Source organism: Propithecus coquereli, unplaced genomic scaffold (assembly GCF_000956105.1).
Source record: "Propithecus coquereli isolate 6110/MARCELLA unplaced genomic scaffold, Pcoq_1.0 Scaffold1, whole genome shotgun sequence".
Lineage (NCBI taxonomy): Eukaryota > Metazoa > Chordata > Mammalia > Primates > Indriidae > Propithecus > Propithecus coquereli.
Window position 1 is genome coordinate 9981826 of NW_012133857.1, and position 26786 is coordinate 10008611.

The 26786-nt window shown below is 59.3% G+C and overlaps 1 protein-coding gene across 8 annotated transcripts; it reads right to left on the reverse strand.

Moving 5' to 3' along the window:
• Positions 1–633: 633 nt before the first annotated feature.
• ALS2CL (ALS2 C-terminal like) lies at positions 634–22571 on the reverse strand. Of its 8 annotated transcripts, none has more exons than XM_012638960.1 (26): positions 22523–22571; positions 18565–18693; positions 17534–17732; positions 17064–17129; positions 16439–16604; positions 15754–15885; positions 14971–15090; positions 13530–13588; positions 13319–13385; positions 12665–12861; positions 11581–11646; positions 11033–11131; positions 10765–10926; positions 9942–10053; positions 8761–8838; positions 7881–8011; positions 6497–6670; positions 6286–6382; positions 5902–6059; positions 5241–5324; positions 4223–4396; positions 3004–3046; positions 2229–2290; positions 1972–2121; positions 1555–1651; positions 634–1169 (listed from the first exon to the last, which is right to left on the reverse strand). In XM_012638960.1, exons 2-26 carry the CDS (start codon positions 18665–18667, stop codon positions 1089–1091), a joined length of 2877 nt encoding a protein of 958 aa, XP_012494414.1. In that variant the 5' UTR covers positions 18668–18693; positions 22523–22571; the 3' UTR covers positions 634–1088. The 8 variants fall into 8 exon arrangements, with proteins under 8 accessions (XP_012494414.1, XP_012494399.1, XP_012494406.1 ...); XM_012638945.1 differs by having other exon boundaries at positions 634–1208; XM_012638952.1 differs by lacking the exon at positions 22523–22571 and adding an exon at positions 21752–21907 and having other exon boundaries at positions 634–1208.
• Between the last annotated feature and the right edge of the window lie 4215 nt (positions 22572–26786).

Sequence of the window (26786 nt, forward strand, 5' to 3'; positions counted from 1 at the left end):
CTGCAGGCCACTCGGCCAAGCCCCTCGATGTGGAGAAGAGAAACTGAGGCCCAGCAGGCATGGGGCTGGCCTAAGACCCAGCCCCTGAATCTCCTGGGCCCAAGCTAGAACCACTATTCCAGTAAAGTCCTCCCCTCCCAAAGGTGCCCTGCAGCGTCCTAAACCCGAGGTGCTTATGGGTCAGGGTTCAGGAAGGCCTCAGGTGCCTCTGCTAGCCTCCCACAGGCAGGCCCACAGAGGTCACCAGCATGTCCTCATGGCCACTTGGGGCCTGCTGGCGGTGAGGGCTTCCGCCACCCTCAGCTTGCTTGCTCCAGCCCTGCCGCTTACGTTGTGGATAAGTGGACTGCAGCTGGTGGACCCCCAAGCCCACCTGTCGACTGCACACCCGGCGAGGGTCAGGGCCTGCCAGAGGTCACCCAGCAGGCTGGGGTGGAGCAGGGGCTCTCCTGCCTTGCAGCCCTGAGAGGCCACCTGGGCCCAGGGCAGAGCTGGGAGGGAGGCAGGTCCCCAGGAGACCACTCTCATGGGAAAAGGGCCCGTTAAACAGACTGGTCATGGGCGCCTCGGAGCCTTCTGACCAGGAGTGAAGAAACAGGTAAGAGACCAAGAGTGACGTGGGAATTTCAGTTACAGCCCAACAGACTACAGTCAGACTTCCAAAGGACTCTGGAATTCAGCAGCGTGGGTGGAAGGTCCTTTACAGACCACCCACTGCACCATTTTACAGATGGCAACACTGAGGCCCAGAGAGGCTCGACGACTTGGGAGCAAGGCTCAGGCTAAGAGAAGCCTGGGGCTCTACCCGTCCCCAGACTGTGATCTGCCACAGGTTAAGGGGGTCATCGGAGACTGGCCTAGTGGCCAGGGGAAAACCACCAGCTCCAGGGGCATGCCCGGCCCCCCTCACCCTCACCCCAGTCAGGGCAGCAGCATCTCCCAGTGCGAAACAAAATGCTCCTCTCCTCCAAGGGCCTGTCCTGCCCTTTGCCTTGGGCGGCGATGGGGGACAGGCTGGGCGGTGCTTGGTCCCAGGTGAGGTGCACAGAGGCCCTCTCAGCCCAGCACTTTGTCCAGGAGAGGCCAAGCTACCAGAGCTCCCTGGAGTCCCAGTGGCCGGGAAAGCGGTGCAGCCTCATGTCTTCCTTCTGGATGTGCTCGTAACAGGATTGGCGGGAGAGAGGCGAGGCTGGGGCCAGCTGGCCTACCTGCTCCCAGACACGACACAGGATCTAAGGCCCAACGGGCGGGTGCACCCACCTCCCCGGTCGTGTCTCCAGCTCAGCCCTCAGCCACAGTCTGCAAAGGAAATGGGGCCTTCCCTCTCCCACTGTGCTCGGGGATGCAGCCTGCAGCAGTCATGACCCCAGGGTCCCCAGGGCTGGGATGCACCGTAGGAACCCTACTCAAGCCCTTTTAATAAGGCAGGCCCAGGGGCGTTGTGAAAACCCTTCCCATGGAGACACATGTGAGCAGTGAATTTCAGCTCATCCCCACAACGGTGTCAGGGGACGGAAGGCTCTACCCCCGTGGCCTACAGCCTCTGTCCCTCACCTCCAGGGCCGTGAGCAGGAAGTCATACAGGCCTCCCGTGTGGATGGGGTCCATCATGTCACGGATCAGATGGATCTCAGCTCCCAGGTGCTGGATTCTGGAAAACAACCCCTCACCAAGGGAGCAAGGGATAGGAGAGGGGCTTGTCACATACAGGCACCATGCAGCTGGGGCAGGAGCCCTGACCCAGACGGCTAGACACCTGGGGTGTGGCCCTGGCTCTGCCTCTGGCACCTATAGGACCCTGGCGAGGACCCTCCCCTTTCTGGGCCTCACCTTCCCCCTCTGTACTGAGAAAGCTGCATCCATAAACCCTGATGTTCAGAGACTTCAGAGAGTGTCTTGGCTGGGGCTAGGGCAGGGTGGGCATGGATCCTGCTGCTGCCCATCCCCAGCTCCGGGCCTGGCCGGGCTCACCGGGCACGCGACACCACGTAGATGAGCAGAGGCAGTAGGTCATCCATGGGCAGCTTGTGGTCCCGGCCCAGCACCCGCGACACAGTGGCCTCAATTTCCCCGTATGTCCTCTCCAGCACCTCCAGCTTCTCCTGTGGGTCCACCGTGGTCCTGCAGCGAGTAGCTGGCTCCAGGTCAAGGCCCTCGGGCTCAGTCCCAACTGGGAGCCCCCGACACTCCTGCCTCCATCCCCAACCCTCCCCAAGGCGTGGACTCACATGATCTTCTGCAGGCACTCAGTGGCTGACAGGAAGCACTTGTCCCTCACCAGGGAGTACCTCTGCGTGGAGGGGGAGTGGCTGGATGAGGCTCTGACGCCCGCTCCTTCCCAGGGCCTCAGCCGGCCCTCAGCCTCTGGCCACCCAGCCTTCTCCACCACTGGCTTCAGCACAGCCTTGCCCTGAGGGCTGAGTGACCCAGGGCAAGCCGCAGCTCCACTGTGGGCCTCAGTTTATACAACCATAAAATGGGGTAAGTAGTCCCCAGGAAGTTGGGGGGATCAAAAAGGAGAAAGAAGACAATGATCATGACAGGCAATGAACACTGGGAGCCACGTGGCTCTGAGTGCCACGTCAGTGGCTCCCAGGCCCAGGGGCTTATTGAAACCCGGGCTCCTGGTCCACTCCTCGAGTTTCTGACTCAGCAGGCGGGTCCAAGAATCTGCTTTTCTAACAGGTTCCCGTTGACCCCGATGCTGCTGGTCTGGCAAGCACATTTTGAGAACAACCGCCTCCTGTGCCCACTTCACCCTCACAACGATCCTGTGAGGTGGTTCCAGTGTGGGCTCCCTTTTACAGTTGGGGAAACTGAGGCACAGAGCTCGAGTATCTTGTCCGTAGTCACACAGCCGGTGAAGGGCAGAGGCCGTGTCGAGCCTGGTCACTGTGGGCCGGCAGCCGCACCCTCGCCCACACAGGGAGGTCAGAACAACACAAGGACGCCTGCCGCCCCCTCCTCTGCAGCCTCCACTCAGGGTTCAGGCCTCCCTCTTACCTGATTGGTCGTCAGCGTGAGGTCCTTGAGGGGCCACAGGTGCCTGTAATTGAAAAAGTGAGCCAGGAGGCTTTGCCAGGACAAAGGGGTAGGGTCTGAGGTCAGAGGGCAAATTCCCTGTGCCACTGCGTCCCCCAGCAGGGTTGAGCACCGGAAAGGGGAAGGAAATGAGCCGGAGGCCAGGGGAGAGCAGAGGGTTCCTAGAGAAGGCAGCGCTCTGGGAGCTGAGCTTGGGTGGGGGAGGAGGGTGAGGCCTGCACGAGCAAGATCTCAGTGGCCGGGCAGAGAGTGAGAGCTGAGAGGACTGGACTCTGTTCCGGAGGCCTTGGTGGGCCGCGCAGGGTGGTGAGCAGGAAGGGTGCAGCCCTCGTGGGACTCGGAAAGAGCGCAGTGGCAGGGACTGTGGAGACACGGAGCCTGAGGCTGGCACGGAGGGGAGGGATGGAGGGACACTTGGGAAGCCCTTGGCAGCCGGGCCTCTGGGCTAGTGACTGGTCAGATGCAGGACACCTTCACTGAGATGGCAGGGGAAACAGGGATGGGAGGAAGCACTGTCCCCATGTGACAAAGGAGACCTCGGCATGGGAGGAGAGAGAGTGCCCATGCCCTCCCTTGGGGACAGGGTCGCTCACAGCATCAACGGATCAGAAGGGTGCTGAGGAGAAAGGGTGTTTGGGGGACTGGGGCTAGAAGGGAGGCCCTAGGGTATGGTAAACACCGGCCTGACCTGCTCCCAGAACGGTCCTCAGTTTCCCCCGGGGACTTCCCCTCCCCACTCTCAGTTCAAGTGCTCAGAGCAGGTGACCTTGCCTTAGTGCTGGATATTGAGGCAGGCCTGGTCAAGAACAGCCAGCATTTGGGGTGGACTCAAGACCCAAGCCAGGCCAGTGCGGGACTCTGGGCTCTCTGCTGGAGGAAGTGCCAGCTCCCTGTGGGGTCTGAGCTGGGAGGGTATAAGCCTAGAGGAGCTGGTACCATGTTTGTCACCACAAGGGGGAGCCAGAGAAAAACCAACAGAGAAAAAGAGAAGGCACTTCCCATTTGTCATTCGGTTGAGCACCTAGATCCAGCCATACCTGAATGTATAACCCTAGAACTTCATGGGTAGGTGAGTCAACTAACCCCACCTCCTTTGTTTGCTGCAGACAGTGTTGTATGGAGTATGTATTGTCTGCCTCGCTAGAACCCTGGCTAACATGGCATGGTGGGGAAGGCTTACTTCTGCACCTCCAGGAACTCCAGCAGCTTGGTGTCAGGGACGAGGCTCAGACTGGTGATGCCCTGGCTGTAGAGGCTGTCCTCCCGCTCGTGAAGAAGCAGGTAGAGCGTAAAGAGTTCTGAGTAGAAGCTGGGCAGCACAAGGGGCAGCACCAATCCATGTACATGGAGGTCTCTGAGGGAGAGAGGGGGGCACGGGGCAGGGTCACTGCTGGGGCCGCCCCTCAAGGAGCCCATTGAGCTTCTAGTCCCGCAACAACCAGTGTCCCAGCCTCCAGCATCCTCCTCCCTAGAAAACCTTTCCCAAGCCTATTCTCATCACCATTCACTCATTCGATTGATAGCCGTGGCTGCCTCATTCCCACATTTGACTTTGAGACCTAAAATGACAGATGCGGCAGGACTGTGATCCCATCCGATTGAAAGGAAATCCCAGGGCCCCGATGGACAAGCGACTTGCAGCAAAGGTCTCGGCAGCCATTCCAGGCTAGTCCAGTTCCGCCTCCTAGTTTGCTGTGCTTCCTTAGGACTCCGGGGGAAGTTCTCGCTAACATCTAACCCCATTTCCCATGCCTCCTGCAATGCAGTGACAGAAAGGCCTCTCTGGTCAGGAACTTCTCCAGGCCTGGAATCTGAAGGCAAATTGTAAGGTTTGCTCCAGAGACTGGGGAAGACAGATTTAATGACCCACCTAACTGCTGTATGACCTCAGGCTCATCGCCTGAGGCCTCGATTTCCCTATCTCTGCGCAGGGAGAAGGAGGGTGCCTCAGGAGCTGTTCGCCCTCTGAAAGATGAGGTTGGGATCACACGTTTACAACAAAGATGCATTCGATGCATTGTAGCAGTGCCCTCTTCCTGGTTGCTCACAGCACAGAGGTCATGGGTCATTCCGATCCACAAATGATCAATGAACAACGCTTGTTCAATGGTATGAATGCCCAATACTTTCCCCAGCAGTACCCGTTTCCCATGAGGGAGGCCCCAGGAACAGAACCCCTAGAGGCCTGGGCTGGTCACCTTGTCTCTGCGTCCTCCTCTTCTTCCTCCTCCTCCTTGTCCAGGGCCTGGCCCTTATGCTGTAAGGCAACACGCAGCAGGCCCCTGCAAACCAGTGAGAGGAATGGTGTGGCTGCCTCCTCCCACAGAACCAGAGCTCCACCTCTCAGTCACCGCAGACGACAGCAGGTAGCCTCCGACTCTCAGGGCCGTGGGCACAGGGCCTGCGGAGGCCAGCCTCTCAAACCACAGCAGTTAGAAGGCCGGAGCTACAGGAGGTCAGCTGGAGAATCCTGGAGCCCAGCGACACAAGGAACTACAGCATCTTAGGCTTCTATTTGTAATGTTTGACGGGGTCACAGCTCGGCCTGGGCCTGGAGATGGGGTCTGAGTCCAGGCTCAGGCTCAGTCTACGGTGGGGTTAGAGTGCCCCTGGAGCCTGGTTGGGGCTTGGACTGTAGCTGAGGGCTGCAGCTGGGCCCTTGCTGTCACCTCCCCACCCTCTAACCCGTTTGCTCCCCAGCTGCTCACTGACCAACTCTCTGGCTCTTCGCTGAGTCAGACCTGAGGCAGAGGCACCATTCCTACCAGGACGCCAGGCGGAGCTGATGCTTGGAAAGGGCAGCACCTCCCCACCTGAGGTCACAGGGCAGTGACTGTCCCCATGTGCTTCTGAGCTCACCTGTAGGTAGCCCAGAGTTCCTGGGCATGCTGCTTCACCTCCTCCTGGGCCAGCCCCTGCAGGTGCTTGTTGGCCCCAACTCCCGCGTACGTAGCCTGGAAGGTCAGCATCAGCCTCTGCAGCAGCTTCCCCAGGGGGTGCAGCGAGTTGCTCAGAGCCTGGGCCGGTGCATAGGCAGCGAAGTGATACTCAGCGCCAGGGTCTGGAGCGCAGCTTGCCCAGAAAAGCCCCCCAAGACTGCTCCCATTTCACAGATGGGAACACGGAGGCCCTCTGAGGAAAAGGGGCCCACAGGTCTGTCCCCTCCAGTCAGCCCCTGCTATGAGAAATGGGAAGCCTTCTCCACCATCGCCCCCCCTCAGCTGCCCACCCCGGGGCCCTCACCTTCCTGAGGTACTGCTGCAGGGCCTCTGGCTCCCGGTGCCGCAGCAGCTCTTCCAGGCTGTCCTTGATTCTGCCCACACTGTCCTCAGGCTGGGTCCTGGGGCACCACACACAGCGTCCCTCACCCACATTAGACCCGGGCCCGTCCTCCCAGGGAGCCTTCCACTCTGACATGTGGGTGCACGCACACCCACACACACCCGGGCCTCACCTCCCGCAGCACAGGTAATCCTGGGACTTGCGAAGCTCCCTCGAGCTCTGCACGTGGAAGCCCAGCAGGGCCTCCTGCAGGTCCCTGGGGCAGCCAGCAGACACAAAGTCCCGGAAGGGGCCATAGACTCCTTGCCAGCGGTTCTCCACGGGGAAGGCACCCAGACCCAGCTGCCTGTAATGGGGGAGGGGGTGATGGGGGAAGGGAGAGATGCAGCTGCGGTGGGCAGGACCCTGTCCAGGCCCTTGGAGCGGTGGAGGTATAAGCCTGGCCCAGGTTTAGGCCCTGGGAAGGATGGATGGATCAGGGCATGCAAATGGGGCTGACCTCTGGCTCCAGGAGAAAAAGAGGCGGAGAGGGACAGAGAGAATTTACCCTGCCACGGAGAAGAGACACAGAGGCACACGGAGTCCTGAAAAGATGGAGACAGAAGGTGGGCAGATCTGGAGAGTTAGAGGCCAAGTGCAGAGAGTGGGTCTTGGCCCAAGAGAGATCGGTGCCCAGAGTCTGGGATTCTACTGCCATGATACCCTGCTCTGCCTGCCCCCACAGCCAGTTCCTTCCTGCGGTTGATCCCACCTTGGCCAACAGGCCGGGCCTGGCTATACGTGTGTCTTCCTGGACACTATCTAATGAACCCTGCCCTCCCAAGTCATGCTTGTAAGATACCCTACACCTGCACCCCACTTGGGCTAGGGCCTGCCCCTAGGGACTGCTGTCCACTCCCAAATCCTGCCATCAGGGAGGCGCTGCTGCCTGGGACCACTCCCCATTAGAACTACCACCCACAGAGATTCCATCTGTGCAATAGCAAGTCTTTCTCAACAGATACGGCAAGAGTCACCACCTAAACTACAGTTTTCCAAGGAAGAACTCTGTCCCCATGGGAAAAGAAGTCTATCCCCCCTCTCAAATACCCCTTGATAGTGAAAGCAATTCCACTTAGCAAGTTTCCTTCTTCACCTTGGCTACCAGGAAACTCAGGGCCATGCTAGTGCTCAATCATAATCCTTGTAGGGCCTATGTGCACTTCCCTTTCTTTTAAGATCAATTTATGCTTTTATTTTCTTTTTTTTTTCTTGTGTATTTGGTTTGTAAACTGTCTTGTACCCTTTCTAGAAAACCAAAAAAAGCAAGGTCTAAGCAAAGTCTACAAATAATATTTTTCTCCAGTTTAGTGGTATAGGGAGTTACCTCCACATAGCCCTTGAGTCCAGGAGTCTCTGACTGGAGTGTTATGTGCCTTGGGCTCTCTGAACTCTCTGAAGTGCTAAGAGGAGGTATGGAGAGGCCCCTCTGATGAGCCCTGAGTCCTTCAGGGGGAAACATAGACATACCCCGAGACAAGCTCCAAAACGTCCAGGCAGATGGACCAGGTTCTTACCTCTTGCAGATGCTGCTGAGGTCCGGTGGAAGGGCAGACGTGTCCAGTACACCCTGTGTGTGCAGTCCTCTCCCTGCCCCACTGCCAAACGAGCCCTCCAGGGTGAAGCCATTGGGGAAGGTGACCTTGCCCTGGAGCCAGGAGAGGGAGGGAGGGATGTCTGTCTGTCCACTTGCCCTTCCATCCAATCATGACGGGCCTCGTGTCTATCCATGTGCGCCAGAGAGGATGGGTGGACTTCCCACCATCTATTCGATCTCCCCATCCCAAGGGCTCAAAAGAGGTGAGCATAGCCCCACCCCCACCAACAGCCATATCTGCTTCTTAGGGGCTGACCTCTGAGGCAGGAGAGGGGTGAGAGGGGGAAGGGACAGGAAAGAGTGGGGAGAGCCACCACTGTGGGGCTGGGCTGGGGATAAGGCCAGAGACATGCAGAGGCCTGGGGAGGGCAATTCCTTGCTGCATGGGGCTGCCCCATTCGTAGCACCTCTGCTCTCCATCCAGTCACTCTGAAACCAAAACAGCCCTCACATTTCCAAAGGCCCCAGTAGGACACTGAAAAACGGTGACTCTAGGGACAGCTGCTCTAAGGCACTGGTGGTGGAGGAGGGAGTGCATTCTGAGCTAGAGGGGTTCAGCCAGGAGACACCAGTACCCTCTGGACGCAAGGCAAGTCCACTGGGCTTGCTCCAGAATCCATCACAAGTCCATGGCAGAGAGCAGTCGCTGTGCCCACCCTTGGAGGTGATGGAGGTGGCAGAGGCCCTCCCCTACCTGCCACCTTCTGCCTGCACTGCCCCCGCCCTCGGTCCTGGGGGGAGATTACAGACCCCAGCCGAGCCTTTGGCAGGGTGTAGAGTAGGGTCTCAGTGGCCCTCACCTTCCCCATGAGGGTCAGGTCCTTGGTGAAGGTGCCCTCGTATAGGGAGTCGTCCTCAGAGAGAAGGATGCCTGGGCCCTGGGGAAGGAAGCCAGGGAGGGTAGGAACAGTGGGTAAGAAAGGGCCAGGAAACTGGAGGTGGGGAGGGGACGGCAAAAGAGGGAAGATGGATACTGATCCATAGGGAGAAGGACCCTGAGCCCTGTCACACCCCCAGGGCTGTGTCTAAGTGGGACCCTAGTCCTTGGCCTGTCCAGCACCAGCCCATGGACCTCATCCCTGGGTGTCCCTAAACGACACCCCCAGACCTGGCTCCGCACCCCCAGCAACCTCTTCAGGAAGCCCGAGGAGCTAAGGAGGTGCTGGGCTTTTCCTGAACCATCCCTGCTTCCTGCTTGTCACTGGCCCTGGAGACAGTGGAGCTGATCAGGTTCCCTTGCCACGTTGGCTGCCAGGAAGCTCAGAGCCAAATGGGATATGATTTGTGTTCAGCTTATTTCTGAATCTATTTTGTGTGCCTATTCTTGCCTTTTCTTCCTCTTTTCTCTTAGGCCTCCTTCAATCTCTTCCAGAACAAAGCACAGTGTAAACAAACAAATCGTAATAGCGGTCACAGCCATTAGGCCGGAGCCCCATGACACCAAGCGCCGGGGGCGTGGTGAGGCGAAAGGGGAGGGCTCTGAGTGGGCCTCCGCTCTGCCACTCAAGAGGTGTGACACTGGGCAGCTTCTCTGGCCCCTCTGAGCCTCTCATTTGTCATCCGTACACTAGGAATGATAATGACATCAACCTGCAGGGCTCCTGGGAGGATCCTATGAGATCCTGGTGGGAGGCTTAGCAGAGCCAGGCATCGAGGTAGGGGTCCATGAATGTCGGTCACTGAGGCTACTGGCAGCATTACCATGTGTGGCATTCTTGCTGTTTCACTGAGTCCACAATAAGAACTATTAACCTGAGTTGCTGATGGGGAAACTGAGGCTGGGTGGGCATGGATTCGGCCAAGGCCAGGGTGGGTGACAGAGCTGGTGTCCTGCCCAGGTTCCAGCTCCCTTCAGCACCCAGGAACACAGCCCACTTCTTCATCTACCCCTGAACAGCCTCATAGCTGCTTCAGGGCCCCCAGAGCAGATGGGGTGCAGGGAGAGGGGTAGCTTAGGACACACACAGGTTTCCCCACTCACCACCATCTTGTCCGCATGGAAGGTGCCCTGGTAGCAGACGCCCGCCTGGGTGACCACGACCCCCCGGCCATGGCGCTGGTCAGCCTGCCACATGCCAATATAGCGCTCGCCCCTGGGGCAAGAGGGGTGTGGCCAGAGTTGGATCAGAATCATTCCCATGCACCTTCTGGGTGCTCTGCTGCCATGGGGTTGGTGGGGGGATAAGGAGCAGCGACATCACCTGAATCCGCTCAACTCAGACACGGGGTAGGTGAGGTCAGGACCCCAGGAGGAACAGAGGGTGGAGGAGGGAGGGAGGCTGCCTGGAGAGGCCATCCTGGGAGGCTGCCCAGTGGAAATGGCAGGAAGGACAGGCGGAATGGGGGTGCACTCCTATGTGTACAAAGCCATGTAGGCAGGAGCATATGACAGATATGTGGGGACATTCAGGGGTCCAGAAAGGCTGATGGGGTGCACGGGAGGCACGGCTGGGATGAGGTCAGAGGAGCAGGCAAGGCTGTGATGGCCAGGCCAAGGACCCCGGGCTCTGGCCCATGGCCCAGAGAGCCTGATAGGACTGCAGTCCTTAGACGGCAGCGGAGCAGGGGTCAGAAACTCCTCTCCCACACCATGAGGAGGGGGCCAGGGAGGGGGCGTGGCCTGCAGTCAGGACGGTCAGGGCTCCCTCATTCCGAGCCTCAGCAACAACCCAGTGGGCAGAGAGGAAGGGAGGGACTCAAGAAAGACCCTGTGGGAACAAACAGGAGCCTGTGCCCTGAGTCAATCCGGCCTGTGAGGGTCCTCCCGGTCCCTGATGGGGGGGTGGTGGCTGAGGAGCACTCACCTGTCACTGTCATCCTGGATGCCATAGCCACTCCTCTGGCCCTTCTCCCAGTGGCCTGTGTACCTGAAGGGTTGGGCAGCCAGCGGGGCGCTCTCAAAGACCCCAAAGCCATGCCGCAGGCCCTCCTGGAAGTAGCCCTTATACACCTCTTCGGTGCCGTATCTGGGGAGAGTCACAAAGAGCTGACCCAGCCTCACACAGTTCTGCCCAGAGGACGTGCCATCCCCTGCCCCTCACACCCCCACCCCGCCAGCCGAGGGTCACTTACTCACAGATGCCGTAGCCACTCATTGTGCCCTCCCGCCAGTGGCACTTGTAACAGTCGAACCTGTCCTCGGAGGCCTGGGGCATCAGGCGGATGCCAAAGCTGACAGCGCCGTTGGGCAGGTGGGGGATCAGTACTGGGCCACCTCCCTGTGCACCCCTGACCTGAGACACCTGTCACACCCCCTCCCTGCCACCCAGGAGTGTCCCCGCCCCCAGCGGCCTTTCCAGACGATAGAGAGAGTCTCCAAGGAACTCAGCTCCCTCTTCTACCCAGGGCCCCTCTCAGGACGCCTCTCCCTCTGCCTGCCCCTGTGCACCCGGGAGCACATTCTGGCCCGGTGCCACTCCCTCCATGACCTGGAGCTGGGACCAACTCGCTATTCAGGGCCTCAGGTCCCCTTCTGTACAGTGAGGGGGGCTGGACCAGATGGTCTCTAATTTCCTGCTTAAGGTTGGGAATTCAGGATGGGCCAGACTGGTGACCACAGCAGGGAGGAAAGCGCTCCCCTGCCCCCCTCACATACCAGCCTCAGCCCCAGGCGGCCTTACCCATGCTCCAGGCCCTGGCGGAAATCCCCCACGTGATTCTGCCCGTCCGGCCACTTCAGGGTCCCCCTGGAACACAGTCAAGGTCCAGGGCCTCAGGCCCACCACACTCATGCCTCAACAGCCTCAGCTGTAGACTTTCTCACAGGCCCTCCCTTCCCCCTTGGACTGGACTCTTTGTCCCTACCCAGCCTTCTTGCCTGAGTTCTAAGACCCCCAAAGAAAGCCCTTTTAGCCCTTCTCTGTTCCTGGCACAACTGCATCAATAGCCTCATCGGATACACTCTCCATATTCTATAAGGAGAGCCCAGAAAACATCTAGGTTCCCTTTTTCCCTTGACCAGCAGGAAGCTCAAAGCTAAACTTCAAACTCAAGTTAAATGCTAGTCAGTGGGGGTTCTACCATCCTCCTCCCATCTTCTGATATGGCATTGTTTTTTTCTGTCTTTTTCTTCATAAGCCTCCATAAGCCTTTCTGGAGGTAGGTAGGGTATTAGAAACTAATGGATATGCTTCAGAGTGTAAACTTGTGAGTCCCTCCTGCTCTCTGGGCTTCAGTTTTCCCATCTGTAGCATGGGGGGAAGAGTTTTCTGCTTGTGGTTGAGGCCAGGCCCACCTTATCACCTGCCCTGAGACCTTGGGCAAGTCATGCCTGACACTGTGCCTCAGTGTCTACACCTACGAAATGGGTAAAACACTCCCTAGAAGGTTTTCGTGAGGACGGATAGAGAAAGAATGTGTGCAAACCATTGGCCACCACCAGACAACGCTGGAGGATTCTTCTTCCACCCTCCTTAAGAATGGAATGGCACAACTGCAGGCCCTGCAGGCCAGCCACCTGATGGCTGCCCCGTGCTCTCTAGGTGTCACCATCGAGACATTATTTGACACAGACCTACTCGGGGCCAGGCCCTGTCCCAGAGGACTTAAGAAAGACTCTGAGGGACAAAGAAAATTGACCCACTGAGTAGGGACAGTAACAGCCTTCGATGCATGCCCTGAGGGAATTAGGTCCACGAGGTGCCGTCTGCCCTCAGACCCCCAGGAGGAGCCCCGCCTTGCCGGCCCAGAGCTCCAGTCACTCACTTGCCGTGGGGCCTGCCCCGGCACCACTCGCCCTCGTAGGTAGCCTGGCAGAACCGGCCCTCCGCACGGAAAGTGTAACCCACACTGCGGCAGGCAGGGGGCTCCGAGGGCTCTAGGCCCGCGCCCAGCACGGGGAAGTCCTTCTTCCCACGCAGGGCCTGGCATACGGCCTGGGTCACCTTCCACAGCCAGACTGCCTGGTGGGGACAGGGAAACATAGGACAAGTCACCGCTGCTGGAGGCATCCCCTCTGAGAAGCCTTCTGGGGCAGCTCCAGGTGCCACCCGCTCCTTACCCCACCCCACTCTGTCACTTGGGAGAACCTCCAACTGCTCCTCGCTGCTCCTAGCGCCCCCACGCAGGCTGAGATCCCTGTCTGCAGTTTCAGAGTCTGCCCAGAGGGGCCGAACGAGACCACAGGGCAGGGATCAGCACAGGCCCCAATTCCGGCTTCACAGAGGAAAATACCCTGTTCTCTTTGGCATTCTGGTGCCCGACCCCAGGCTGACCCCTGACTTCTTCTGACCCTGGCCCCAGAGGCCGGCTAGCCCCTCGCCAGCACTCCTGTGGAGCCCTGCAGTGCTGTGCACGTCTACCCTGCTGTCCCCTGTGCCCTGAACCCACTCCCCCAATTCACAGCTCACCCACACTCACATGGCCCTGGGGGTCCTGGGCACGAAAGGAGAACTCCTCTTCAGGCGTAAGGAGGTGAAATGTACACCTAAACAGACGGAGGCAATGAGTAGGCCTGGCTCTGCCCAGGAGGGTGTGGGAGAGGGCCTGAGTTGGAGCCCTGGGGTGTGGGCAGGTGCCATGGGGGTGCATGGAGGGAAGGCCCAGGGTGTCAGCAGAGGGGGTCGCTCACCCGTCCTGCCCAGGATCCATCCACACCAGCTTCAGATCAAAGGTGTGGACACTGTGGCCCTGGAAGAAGATGGACACAGGCGTCACCTGCCCTCTGGCCCAGGCTTGCCCCAAGCACAAGCCTGGTGGCCCTGAGGCTGCTCTGCCTGGCGTTCCCAGCACTGAGTCCCTCACCACTGCAGCCTGCTCTCCATCCTAGGGGCAGCTTCCCCATGTCCTTTCCACCCCCGAGCCTGGCCAGGGACCCAGGGCCAACCTCTGGCCACAAGAGTGGTCTTCTGGAAATGCAGCTTGGATCCTGTCCAGCCCCACTGGAAACCTCTCTAAGGCTCTTACTGCCTGGGGGCTGGGACTCACTGCTGAGACTAACATTCGAGACCCCACAGACCACCCCAGGCTCGTGCGTTCCTAGCTCTCACCCTCTCTGGCCACTCCGCACTGCACCCTCCTGAGCTTACCACAAACTTTCCTCACTCTGGACTTCTGCTCATGCTGTTCCTTCTACCTGGAAGGCCATCCTGCTCTGAGAGCCAGACAAAAGGTCCCTTCCTCCGGGAAGATGTTGGCCTAGGCAGGCCAAGCACTGCTCCATGGCCATAGGAGGAGGAGGCGTGAGGCCCAGATGCAGGAAAGGACAAAAGAGGGCTCAACAGAGACAACAGCATGTGCAAAGGTCCAGAGTGAGAAAGGACACGAGCACATTAAGGGACAGTATCTCGTAAGTGTACCTGGAGCACAGAGTGTGAAGTCAGGAGTGGAGGGGAGCTCAAACTAAATCAGAACTAACCCCAAACCGGGCTTCAGGAGACATGGGTTTGGACTGGACACGTAGCATCCCTCCTGGGCCTCAGCCTCCCTGTCTGCAAGGGGCTTTCGAGCCAACATTCTAAGGGGCAGAGAAGACAGCACTGTGGACCTCACAAGGGCAACAGGAGTTCAGGGGGACTGAGCACAGTCAAGAGGCTTTGGCCATGTAACAGTTCCCAGCCCCCAGGTGTGTACTGCTTCTATGGGGCACGTCCCCCTGGAAGCCTTCTCATCCAGCCTCCCTAGTCACCACAGGCCACCCCAACTTCCCTTCTGGGGTTCCTCTCTTATTTGAGTACAAAGGAACTAAGAGTTGTCCGGCATCTGCTGTAGGACAAACTCACTCACGGTGCTCCCCACTTTCCAGATGAGGAAACCAAGGTGAAGACATCTGACCGAGGACACCGGCTGGGAGGGCTGAAGCCAGGATGCACCTTGGAAGCCTTTCCTCACAACCCACGCCCTTTGCGGATGGCTCCACTGACGGCCCCACCCAACACTCTCCTTTCTGTCCCTGCCCACCTCTCCAAGCCCAAGTCCTCAGTCCCAGTGGGTTGTCCCTTTCCTGCTCCTTTTTCAACCAGACCCCAGAACCCTGCTGTGGCCCCAAGACCCCAGGTCAGCCCCACCCCAACCTGCAGCAGGACGAGGGCATCGTCAAAGAGCATCACGCGCTCAGCCCGCAGCGGGGTGACCGTCACGGGTACGTCCTGGCTGTCTTGCAAGAGTCGGTGAGCAGGGGTGCAGAGCGCATCCTGGTGGGGCAAGGAGGGAGGCGCAGGGCTCAGGCACCCCTGTGCTAGAAGCTGCCAGCCACTCTGCTTCCTCTCCCTCCACCCCAGACACCTCCCGGAGGCCTCCTCCAGTAGACCCAGCGTGACCCCCAGGTCAGTGACAGGCACTGGGGCTCCAAGATATGGGGGGTCATTTCTGGCCTTTCCCAGTGGGGTGGCACTTCTCTCTCAAGGCTTCACTGTGTCCTCTCCCACATCCCACCCCTGTGCCATGGCCCCAGCCACGCCCCCTCAACCCTCATCCAGATCCTGCAATCCCTGCCTCCCTTCGGCAATTCTTGTCCCTTCTACCTGTTCTTCTAATTCTCCACACTGCCCCAACCCTGTCACACCCTCATAGGGCACAGAGGACTCCCTCCCTGCAAGGGCAGTGCATGCCAGAGTGGGCAGTGACGCAGGGGTGTGACTGGTGACATCCCCAGGGGCAGAGTCCATTCTGCTGATTGCTTCTTCCCCAGAGCCAGTCAGGGCCTGGCCCAGGAGGGCTCAGCAGATGGTGAGGGTGGCTAGACAGAGGGCCCTTACAGCCACCACCCCCCTTCCAGATGGGGAAACCAAGGCATGGAGAATACAGCAAGCAGCTGAAGCCACCCAGCAGTCCCCTTCTGACTGCCCCAAACTCACCCTCTGCCGGCTGCTCAGAGAGTGCCAGAGGGCCTGTGTGGCCACCGCCTGGTCCAACGCCTGCCTCATAAAGGACTGTAGGTTCCCAAAGAGGGTGGCCGCGTTCACCACCAGCTCCCGGGCAGGGTGGCGCTGCAGGGGGACAGGGCGGCCAGTGATGGTGGGCAGAACTTTCCGCCACCCTGGGATGGTTGCCCTGGCTCTGTCCTGACCCCAGCTGGTCAGGAGGCCTGAATCTAGGCCAGCTCCTCTTCTCTTGCTGGGGTGGGGATATGAAGGTGATTCTAGAGGAGTCTGGACCATTCCATGACTCCCCCAGCTTGGCCCTGGGGCCATGTGTCCTAACACCCAGTAGACAGTTCTACATCTGCTCTCTGGGTCTCTGCTGGCTCCACCGGGGCAGGCCCATGTGTCTCAGACACCCCAGGGCAAGGCCTACTAGAATTCCCCAGAACAGGACCATGTCCCCTCAACACCCCAGGGCAGGGCCTGACCCACTAAAATTCCCCAGGGCAGGACCATGTCCTCTCCATACCCCAGGGCAGGGCTGTGACCCCCTCAGGCCCCACAGGCACGGACAGGTCCTTCTTGAACTAGGGTTCCTGAGTACCAGCTGGGCCTCCTGAGCCTGGGCCCATGTCTCCCCTCCCTCACTTCCCCACAGGCTGCTGTCCCTGGTGCCCACCTCCGGGACGGTGTCCGCGAGGCTCAGCAGGAGGAGCACATACTGCTGCACATGGTGGGTGAGAGGCTGGCGGAGGGCCTGGATCAGTGCTGTGCCCACCGAGCCCTTTGAGCCCACGCCTGACAGGAGCTGCCGCAGCGCCTTCAGCTGGCCCCGCCAGAACTCGCTGCACATAGGGAGGGCCACACACCCCTTCACCCTCCCCTCCTCCACTCACACCCACCGCAATGGCCTCCCTGCCCCGGTCCCAGGGCCAGCCCCAGCCCCAGAGCTTCCACCTATCAGACCAATGACTCAGGACGGGAGCTGCCCTTGCTGGAGGTTCAGTAGCACTATCTCAGAGTTTGAAGGGACCGCCCATGACAATCATCCAGCCTGAGTGGGAATGCCTCTCCTGCCCTGCCCCAGGCCCGGCCGGTGGCTGTCTGGATCTGCTCCTGGTCCTGCCAGGCCTTCCTCCCTCTCTTCCAGTGTGGATCAGTGTAGACTTCTTAGAGCCAGGAGTCCTCCAGGATGTGTCGTAGGCTGTGACACCCGCTGCTCTGGGGATGGGGCCTCCCTGCCCCTGCCCTCGCCCAGACACCCTCACCCGCCCAGGGGCCCACTGAGGCAGCCCCATGCTCACCTCCTCCTCTTTGCTGCCTTCTGAAAGGCCTGCACCACTATACAGCTCGTGTAGGACTCAATGTACCTGCAGGCAGCACAGGAGACACCTGCAAGCCCAGCCCCAGCTCCAGACCCAAGTCCCTGGCCTCTGGGGTCCCCAGAGCTCACCCACTAAGCAGCTACAGCCCAGAGGGCCCAGACAGTGGCCTGACTGGGCACTGGTGACCTCGAGTCCTGTCCCAACAAGACAGTTCTAACTTACAGTCTTTCTCCCCTGGGAGGCCCCAACGCTCAGGTCTGGAGTGTCTGAGCTTGCTGCCAGGCTAACACCCAAGCCCAGGCGAGGCCAAGCCCAGGTGAGTCCCACTCCAGGTGAGCCGCAACCCTGGACTGAACCTAAACCTTTGCCTAAGCCCTGACCCAGGTGAGCCTTCATGCCAGGCAGCATGAATCCAAGGCCAGGCCCCAGCCCCGCCTCAGTGGTCTTACTCTGTGTAGACCTGCAGGACATGGTCAGCACCTCGCAGCAGCAGCAGGGATTCCAGACCAGTAGAGTCGGGGCGACGCAGCCTCTCCCGCAGCGAGTGCAGGCTTTCCTCTGTCACCTCCCAGAGCTGCTGGGAGCTCTTGTGCAGCTGCTGTAAGAGCCGCAGACACTCTCTACTCTGGGGCTCCGAAGGCTCTGGGGCTGGGGCGGAAGCACAGCCACACTGTGAGTGGGGGACATGGCCACTCCATCCCCCAGGGAGCACAGCAGTCCCGTGTGCTCACGCGAGGGCCAGCAGAACCCCATAGCCCTGTGGCCGCAGTGGGATCCCGCATCCCTGGGGACAAGGTTGGTGTGCCCTGGAGCTCAGCAGGGGAAGGGCAGGCTGGAGAGTGGGCAGCACCCTTGGGGAGTACACAGGGCACACGCCAACCTCCTCACAAACAGGGATAGCCCGGTAACCCAGGCAACTAAGCGCATACACTAATCCCCCTGTGTCTCTGGCTGTCTCGCCCTGGACCCCTCAGATCCAGGAGGCGGAGTCCACAGGGTCACCCCATCAGTCCTCTGCCATTTCACACATGCACAGAGTCTCCCAGAGGAAGACACCTGCCCGAGGGCACTCCACAGGTGAGACTCAAGCTGGAAGTAAAACCTAGGTCCCTGCCTTCTAGTTGGGATTTTCCCAGCACCCCCAGGTGGCCTGGGTGGGAGCCAGAGGAGAATTCAGGCAGGGGGCTGTCTCCAGGCCCATGCCCTGGGAGAGGGGGAATTTCATCTCTGTGCATAGCCAGGTCTGGGCGACAATGCAGGTTCATGGCCTGGCCTCTCAGAGTCCCTCTAAGAAGAGAGCAGTCAGCAATTGGAGGCCAGGGCTCCCGTTCCACCAGGAGATCCCGATACCAAGCGTCCCCACTCCCGTTTAAGGTTGAATAAAGCTGTGGCTCAAACAGTCCAGCAAGGTAGGACTCCTGTCCCTGGGATCATTCCTGCGTCCCCTGCCCTCCCCACCGGAGAACCTAGACTCACTCACCGGCCGACAGCAGGGGCTGGAGGACAAGGCTGTTGACGCGGGCAAGGGTGGCTGAGAAGACCTCCTCTAGCCGCAGCAGGGCTGCCTCCTCAGGGCTGCACATGTCCAGGGTGCCCGACTCAGGGCTTCCTAGGGGGGCACAGGTCACGGCCAGATAGCACTGGCAGGAGCAGGGTCAGTGCCCATCCCCTCAGGCTGGGTGCCCAACAACATCAGAACTGAGCAGTGGCCACAGGTCACTTCAAAGGGGAGTTCCTGGACTTGCCACTGACCCCTGCCCTGCCCTGCCTGGGCCCAGTTGAGTGGGGCCTGAAGGAGTGGGAGAGAGGGCTCAGAATTTCCAAGGGAAGCAACCCTTTTTACCCAAAAGGGTAGATGCTCTTCAAGCCCAGTTCTGGCCTGCTCATTCCCCTGCTCAAACACCCACCATGGATCCCAAGTGCCCACATCTAGTGGTGCTCTGACATTAGCCCCCTTTCTATTGAGTCTCTGCTCAGGAACGCTGCAGTCTCTGGTAACAAGGACATGCTGTCAGAGGAGCCCAGCCTTGTCTTCGAGGCCATGGCTCAGGGCTCCCTTTACCCAACAAGGCTGTGTGGGCAAGAAGAGGTCTGGGGGGACGGAGGGAGTCTAGAGGCTTCCTGCCAGAGCCAAGAAGGATAGGCAAGAATGAAGGGGAAGGGGGACATGGCATGCCGGCAGGGGAACTGTGAGATCGGAGGCTCATGGGTGTGAGCTCAGCCTCTGAGAGTAGCCCACCAAGCACACCCTAACTGGCCAACAGAGAAGCTAGACTTTGCCTGAGTCAACCATGGAGAGTCATGGAGGACTTCAGAGCGAGGTAATGGTGGGGTCCAAAGTCAGATCTGGGGAGAAGAACTTGGTGGCAGTTGCAGAGGAGATGGTTCTGGGCAGTGATAGAGGAGGCAGTGTGGATGGGAGCCTGGAACCTCCCCTAACCAGGCTGAGCCTGCTGGATGAGACCCACTCAAGAGGTGGGGGCTGCCGGGGTGGGCAGGTGGGCTTGAGCCCTGGGATTTCCTGCCCTGGAGTGAGGGATCTTCCAATCAGGCAGGGATGCCTGGAGGGGCCTGGGCTCAAGCCCAGCCTCCCGCCCCAGCCAGGCCGCAGCCCAGACTCTGGGGCCATCACTTAGCAAAGGAGTTCATCTGAGGGTGGAGAGTTGCAAGTGCCTCTCCCTGGTCTGAGGCTTTGGAGTTAGCCAAGCTGGGCGAGGCAAGGGACATAGTCAGGACAGCCGATGACGGGCAAGTGACATAGGCAGACTCAAAAGGGCAAACAGGAAGGGGTCTCAGACCTCCCCAAAGATGCCATGGAGCATCCCAGGCCCCTGGTAGAGCCCACAACTCCCAGGGAATTGGCTTTGAGCAGAGTTGGGCAGGCGCCTCAGAATTCTGGCCAAGGGCCTGGGCCCAGGCATTCCTGCCCCACCTTTCCTGCTGCTGCTGCTTCGCAAGGGTGAGGCTGCTGGAGGGAGAGGCAGGAAGGAGAAGCCACTGGACGCCCAGCTGCAGCCATCTTCTCTCTCTGCTGGCCCCTGCAGCAGCCCCAGCCCCCCGGGACACAGGGGCTCCAGGTCACCTCAGGCAGACCAGGAGAGAACAGCAAAGGGATTAGGGGTGCAGAAAGTGTGGTCTGGGCCTACCTAACTGTCACCCATGTCTCCAGAAACTAATTGATAGAATGGAAAGACCCTTTGGGGTGACATTTCCACTGTCAGCTGGAAGTCAGCTGGAGTCTGAGCTGGAGGTGAGGACACGCAGGGTTGGTTGGGTGGGTGGGGAGGAGGGTGAGGCCAGGATGGGAGGTACAGACTAGGAACCACATCAGGGCAAATTAAAAAGATACTGCAGCCAATAACCCACTGCTGGGAGGCCTTGAACACCAGCAGCCCCACACTCACCTGGGGACCAGGCAGTCCTACCCCAGCCAGAGCCAAACCCCAGACAGGGAGTGCTCTGCCCTGGAGAGAGCCTCAGGCTTCTTCCCCCTCTCCCTCCCTGTCCAATATGTCCCCAGGACCCATGGCCCACACCTCAGCTGCTCCCCCAGGAGAGGCTTCTGACCCCCTACCCGGTTGTTCAGCCCTGGCCATGCCCCAGCTTACCCACAGCCCTGTTCCTCTCCAGGCCTCAGTCACCCTGCTATGAAATGGGGGTACCACCAGATCAGAGCTTTTCAAACTATTTTAGTTGTTCCTCTAAAGGACAAACTGACGGAGGGGAGCTTCTCTGGGTGTGGGAACCTCAGACTCCTCCATCCCCAAAAGCAGCCTGGGACCACTGGGAGTTAGTTGCAAACACTAACTCTGGGGGCCTTTCCACATCTGTGTCCCCAAAGGGATCTCTAAGCCTGGTAAACTGAGTCACTTTGTTCAGAGGAAAGGGCAGAAGTTAAGCATGGCTGCTGAGGCTGTGGGTGGGGGGAAGGCTGCAGCTGGGGCAGGTAGTCTGGTCTGGTGGCCCCTGGGGGCCCTGCTCCCAGGCTGGAGAGTTTTGGGCTTCATGCTGGAAGTGACAAGGAGAGCGTAAATGCAGGGGTGAAGCCAGGCATGAAAGTGCATAAGTGTGCAAGAGTGTGCACGTTTGCAGGGAAGGACGAGGACATGCTGAACCTTACAAGAACACTCCCCTCCCCGACTCCAGTCCCACCCCCATTCCACTCACCCTGGGTCAGGGGCATGGCTTCCTCACCCTCTCCCTCCCTCCAGTTCAAAAGCTCCTTAGTGGGGAAACTGAGGACAGGGGACAATGGGAGGGTCCAGAGACACTATCTGTAGAGCACGTATAAGGCTCAGACCCAAGGCTCTGGCTCCCAGCCCCACCAGGCTCACCTGAGCTAGGTGGCTCAGAGAGGCTGGGTGACTCACCTGAGGCACAAAGCGAGTTCCTGGCAGGGCCCAGCCCCATAGCTGTCCCCAGGCAGCCCTGATACTCACCATGGGGTAGGGCAGGGTGAGGACAGAACTGGCCAGTCCCAGCGTGCCCAGGTGAATCAGCTACTGTCCCTGTGGTGATCTAACCAGTAGCCAGACCCACTCTTTCCTCCGCATTCCTAGCCTCTGTCCACACTAAGTCCCTCCCAGGCAGGGTCACTGGGGCCTCCCCTGCCCTCTCCCAGGCCTGGCCCCTCAGGCCCCTCAGCCGCACCCTGTCATGGCACTCACTCTGGTATTTCCTGGTCTGGACAGGCAAGGAAGTTCTGCTTGCTCGGAGGCTTTTCGCTGGGCTGCCCTGGAGGCCCCTTAATCAACTCACGTGTCCAGTGGTGGACAGTGGGGAGAGGGACTGCCCCAGGGAGGGGGAGAGGGGGAGCTGGACTGCCGCACCTGACGCCTCAGTCTCCTCCTCCCCCAGCACCCTTCCTCTGCCCCTCCACGGCTCCAAGCTCCTTGCCCTAGGCGCCCCCACCCCCTCCCCAGTCGCATACGTCCCAGCTTCCCTTCCTCTCCCTGCCCAGGCACATTCAGTCGCTGGAGTTTCCCAAACACTCCATCCTGGTGCAGTCACCAGGCATTTGCCTGTGCTGTTCCCATGCGGGCAACGCCAGCTTCCCAGCTTCCGCCCCAACCAGCCGGCGTCACCTCCTCCTGACAGTCTCTCCTCCTGGGTGAGGCGCCGCGGCCCTGGCACCGCGGCTCAGGCCAGGCCCCTGAGCAGTGCGCTCGTGCCCGGGGTGCTGTCCTGCGCTGCCCCTAAACCCGAGCCGGGTGACCACAGGGCAGGGAGGACGACGCAGGGAACCCCGCAGGGACCGAGGGGGTCTTCTGACAAACTCAGACGGCCCGGGTGTGAGTGCCGCTAGGGACCGAGGAGTGGTGGAGGGATCGCCACCCGGCGGCCCGAGGGAGTGCGGCGGCCAGAGCCCCCACCTGGACCAGGAGAGCGTGGAGCGCAGGGCCCCGCCCACAGACGTGCGACCTCCGTCGCGCCCTTACCTGTGCGGTGCGGGTTCCCGACGCGGGCAGTGCCCGCGCGGCTCCTCGCTGGCCGCCGCCCCGCCCCTCCCGGTCCCGGAGCCCCGCCTCGGGGTGTCGCTCAGGGGAGGGGGGCCCAGGGCCCGGCCGGGGGAGGGGGCGGCGCGGCGTCCGTTTGCCCAGCTGCCCGAGGTCTCTCCCGGTCTCCCTCCGGCGTCCTCGGGGCTCCGGAGGCTCCTGGGGCCCAGCGCGGGACGGAGATGGGGAAGGATGGGCTCGGCGCCTCCGCCCCACCCACACTCCCGCGCCCACACCCCGGCTCGCTTCTCCCGCCTCGCTTCCCCGGCAGGCTCCGAGCGCGGCGGGGCAGAGTCCCGAAGGCAGCCTCGGCTTCCTCGTCCTGGAGGATGCACGCCGGCACTGACGCTCTGCGGGCCTGGAGTGCAGCCCAGTGACCTGCCCGGTCCGCTCTGAGGCACGGAGGCCGGCCCAAGCGGAGCGCTGTGTGGGTTCGTCAAACAGAGGGGTAAACTGAGGCGGCCCTGCAGCCCCCTGGGCTGGGCGTCCACAGTCCGCCGCTCCCGTCGGCGTGACCTTGAGGAAGTCCCCCTGCTCCCATTCCTGGGTCTCCACATGGCCCATAGAGGGTGAAGCCGGCCCACAGTCTTCTGCGCCAAGGCCTGTGACCTTGGCAAGGGTGGCCGAAGTTTAGTCCCAGACTAACCTCCCGGGAGGGGGAGGGACCGTAGTTCAAAGTGTAACAAAGAAGCTGGCTGTGTGCAGCCTGCAGCCTGGGCCAGCACCCATGGACTGACTAGCCTCACTGAGCGCTTCTGCCCCTTCCCAGCTCAGAACACTGAGGGAAGAGGCCCCTGGTCCAGAGGCTGTGGAAGAGCAGAAAGGGTGGCCCAGCAGGTGGAATGGAACTGAGGCTTCAAGTTCTAAACAGGCCCCAAGGTCTTCCCTGTGGGGATCCTGTGTGCCCGTAGGGCAGTGGGAGATAGCAAAACATTCTGGAAAGAGGTGTGAGCCTTGCGCTGCCTTGCTCTTGCTGTGTGAGCATGGGCAATGTGTGGCCTCTCTGTGCCTTAGTGCTCCTGCTGGTAGAATGGTCTTTCCTGCACCTCCTTCATGGGGCTATGTGAGACTCTGGGAGGAGGGATGGTGGGTTTGAGGGGCTCCTTCAAGAATGAACAGGGTTTTAGTGGATCTGTGGGTCCCCAGAACGTGGGTGTGGGCAGGCAGGGGTCCCTGGGGCTTGGGAGGGAAGGCAAGGGCTAGAGAGTGGCCATGGCCTCAGGAAGCACGCATGGCCTCGCCACTGTGACAAACAGAGGCAGGCAGGGCAGGGCCCTGAGCAGGACACATCTGAGCTTGTGCTACGTGTCTCTGGCCAGCCCCTCTCCTCTCTGGGGCTCAGTTTCAGCATCTGCACATGTACTGAGGGGAGGCCGTGCTGCCTGGCTCCAGCAGGAAGGGAAGGGCTCCCCCTGCTTCCTCCCCAGAGCCCAGCCTTCCTCCCCAGAGCCCAGACTTCCTGTTCAGCCACATCTAGGGGAACTGGACGGCTGACTGAGCCTTGGGCGGGGGACCAGTCTTCTCCGACTCACTGGGAGACCTCACAGGATCCCGAGCCCAGTTTTACTATCTGCCAAGTGGGGCAAGACTTGCTCAGCCTCTTTTTCAACTCGTCTGTGGCTTGGGGTGAGGTAGGGCCTCTGCACCTGCCCTTAGTCCCCTGAAACACAGCCGAGGGCCCCTGCCCAGTCCCACCACTATGTGTACACACCTACCTGTACCACTCCCACACCCACTCCACACACACATAATCCCACAGTCAGGGAATGTGGCGGTGTGTACACACACCTGTGCCACATGGACCCATCTACTATGGGATTCTTTGGCAGGGCTTCCATGTTGCACAACTCTATTGGTGGCCTGTTCATGGGCACACATGTACAGATCATGTGCCCATCCACAGGGACACAGACTTACATACTGCTCCAGAGAACACGCTCATCTGTGTTGACGGTGCTTGTGCTTCTGGAGACACTGAGACTCGCACCTAGACACAGACGAAGTCACGTGCAGAATGCACATGCACTCCATTTACGCCACTGCCTTAGCACACAAGCGCATGCTCGTGCACAGAGCTATTTTGGGCAGGGCCTGGGGCCAACAAGGTCAGGGACAGCCAGTTCCCAGCAGGCCCCAGCCTGTCCAGCTCCCACCCCCACCTCAGGCTGAGTCCCTAATGCCCTGGATCCCAGCCTAGCTTTGTGACTGGCAGATCCCCACTCCTTACCCCCAGCTTTCCCAGAGCTAAAACTCGAGCTTCAGGGTGTCAGCCTCTAGGAGGGAGCTGTCCATGGAGTCCCCTGGCCACTGCCCACTGCCTTGCCCATAGCTTCCAATCCAGGGCCCCTGGAGGCTGGACTGGCCCTAGTCCCTACAGGAAACCCACAGGAACTAAAAATAGTACAGGAGAAACAAACAGGGTTCCGCAGGCCAGCATTCATGCCACCATGCATGCAGGGGACACTATCTTCCAGGGAGCCAGGCTGGGGAGCTGGTGGATCCTGAGCCGCCCCACCACCGATCTGTACCTCCTTCACTGAGCTATGTGAGACTCTGGGAGGAGTGATGTGGCCAACTGAACGTGAGGTGCAGGGGGATGTGGAGGCCTCCTCAGATGCAGAAACAGTACTGGACGGTGGGCAGTGCCCTGGGTTACAGGCAGAAGGCTGAGTTGGAAGCCCCAGTTCCTGTGTGACCTTAGGCAGTGCACAACCCCTCTCTGGGCTTCAATTCCTCGTGTGTAAACGGGAGAGGAAGAGTCACACTAAATGCTGAAAAACTCGCAAAGATGGAAAAGACTTTAGTTTTCAGGATGTCCGTCTCAGCATGCTGTCTAGCATTAGAGAAGTGGAAACAACCCAAATGTTCGACAATAGGGCACTGATTGAACATGGTATTGTTAGGTTTTTATACAATGTAATATTATTCAGCCTTTAACAACAATGACAACAATAATCATCACGACTAGCATTTAATGAAGGCTTATAATGTGCAGGGGCATGATACTGTACTACATCTATTTGATAGATGAGGGATCGAAGCTCAGAGAGGTTAAGTACCCTGCCTGAGGCTTCACAGCCATCGGTACAATCATGTCCCAGAAGTCTTAGTGCAGTTTTAAGCTTTAGTAACTTCACAAGTTATGAAGTATAAAGCTACAAATTTATAAGAAACATAATTTGAAGTTTAATTATTTAAATTTTCTTGATGTCAATTTAGTTTTGTGAATTTTGAATGACTTTTAAATTCTTTTCAGTCAACATTTGCCCTCTTCAGATGGCAAAAAAGAAATTTAAATGAACTTTCAAGTGGTGTTTCTTATAAATTTGTAGCTTTATACTTCTGAGGTTATTAAAGTTTAAAACTGCACTAAGACTGTCAGGACACCCTGTCATTTTAAGTCTGAGTCAGTTTGACTTCAAAGCCTGTGTGGTAACATTTGACATGAGGTAGGGGCTGGGAGGGGTGCACTGAGGGTGCTTGTTTTGGGTAAAAAGTTCTGGATACAAAGGCATATGAGAAAGGGTGTATGGTGAGATCTCACCTGTGTTTAAGAGTCTGCAAAGTAGAACCCACATAGAGCAGTGACATCTCAGGGGACAATGGAGACATACCTGACTATTTCCTTTCAGGTTTTTTCACTAGGCTTGCCCTACCTCTTGATAGATGGAAAAGACAATGAACTTTACAGAAAACAATGCCCCCCTCTCCTGGGCTGAGCCACAAGTGGGAGCCCTGTGAGCTGCAGAGGGCTGCTTGTCCCACTCAGGCAAGCCAGTGCCCCACATTCATGTCACCCTCACATCAGTCTGCTGGGAGTCCCACCTGCCCCATTCTATAGATGAGGGAACAAAGAGAGGGGTAATGGTTTGTCCAACGCTCATGGCAGGCTCACTAATCTCCAACCTGTCCAGCCTCTCTGACCCCATGTCCTGAGAGTGACCCCCCGGGCTGGTCAGTGTGGCTTTGCCTAGCCTGGCCTATGACAGATGGCATGAGGAAGTGGGGGGTGGAGAGCTGCAGCAAGTGATTTGGACTCTGGTGGCACTTCTGTTTGCCTGGCCAGTGCATGCCTGGGAAGGACAGGGTGGCCCAGCCCACTCAGTCCCCAGATGTTGCCACCCATCATCGAGGGTCTCCTCAATGGGTCCCCTAGGCCAGCCATCCTTTGCCAGATGCTCTCCCATTTTCCTGCCTGCCCTGTCAT

Excerpts from the sequence above, each read along its gene's own strand:
- ALS2CL (XM_012638945.1), bottom strand. The coding sequence starts at position 18,667 with ATGTGCAGCCCTGAGGAGGCAGCCCTGCTGCGGCTAGAGGAGGTCTTC. Across the intron at positions 2,122-2,228 it reads GAGTGCCTGCAGAAGATCAT|GACCACGGTGGACCCACAGG; the intron begins GTGAGTCCACGC and ends TACTCGCTGCAG. Across the intron at positions 1,209-1,554 it reads TCCTGCTCACGGCCCTGGAG|GTAGGCCAGCTGGCCCCAGC; the intron begins GTGAGGGACAGA and ends GTCTGGGAGCAG.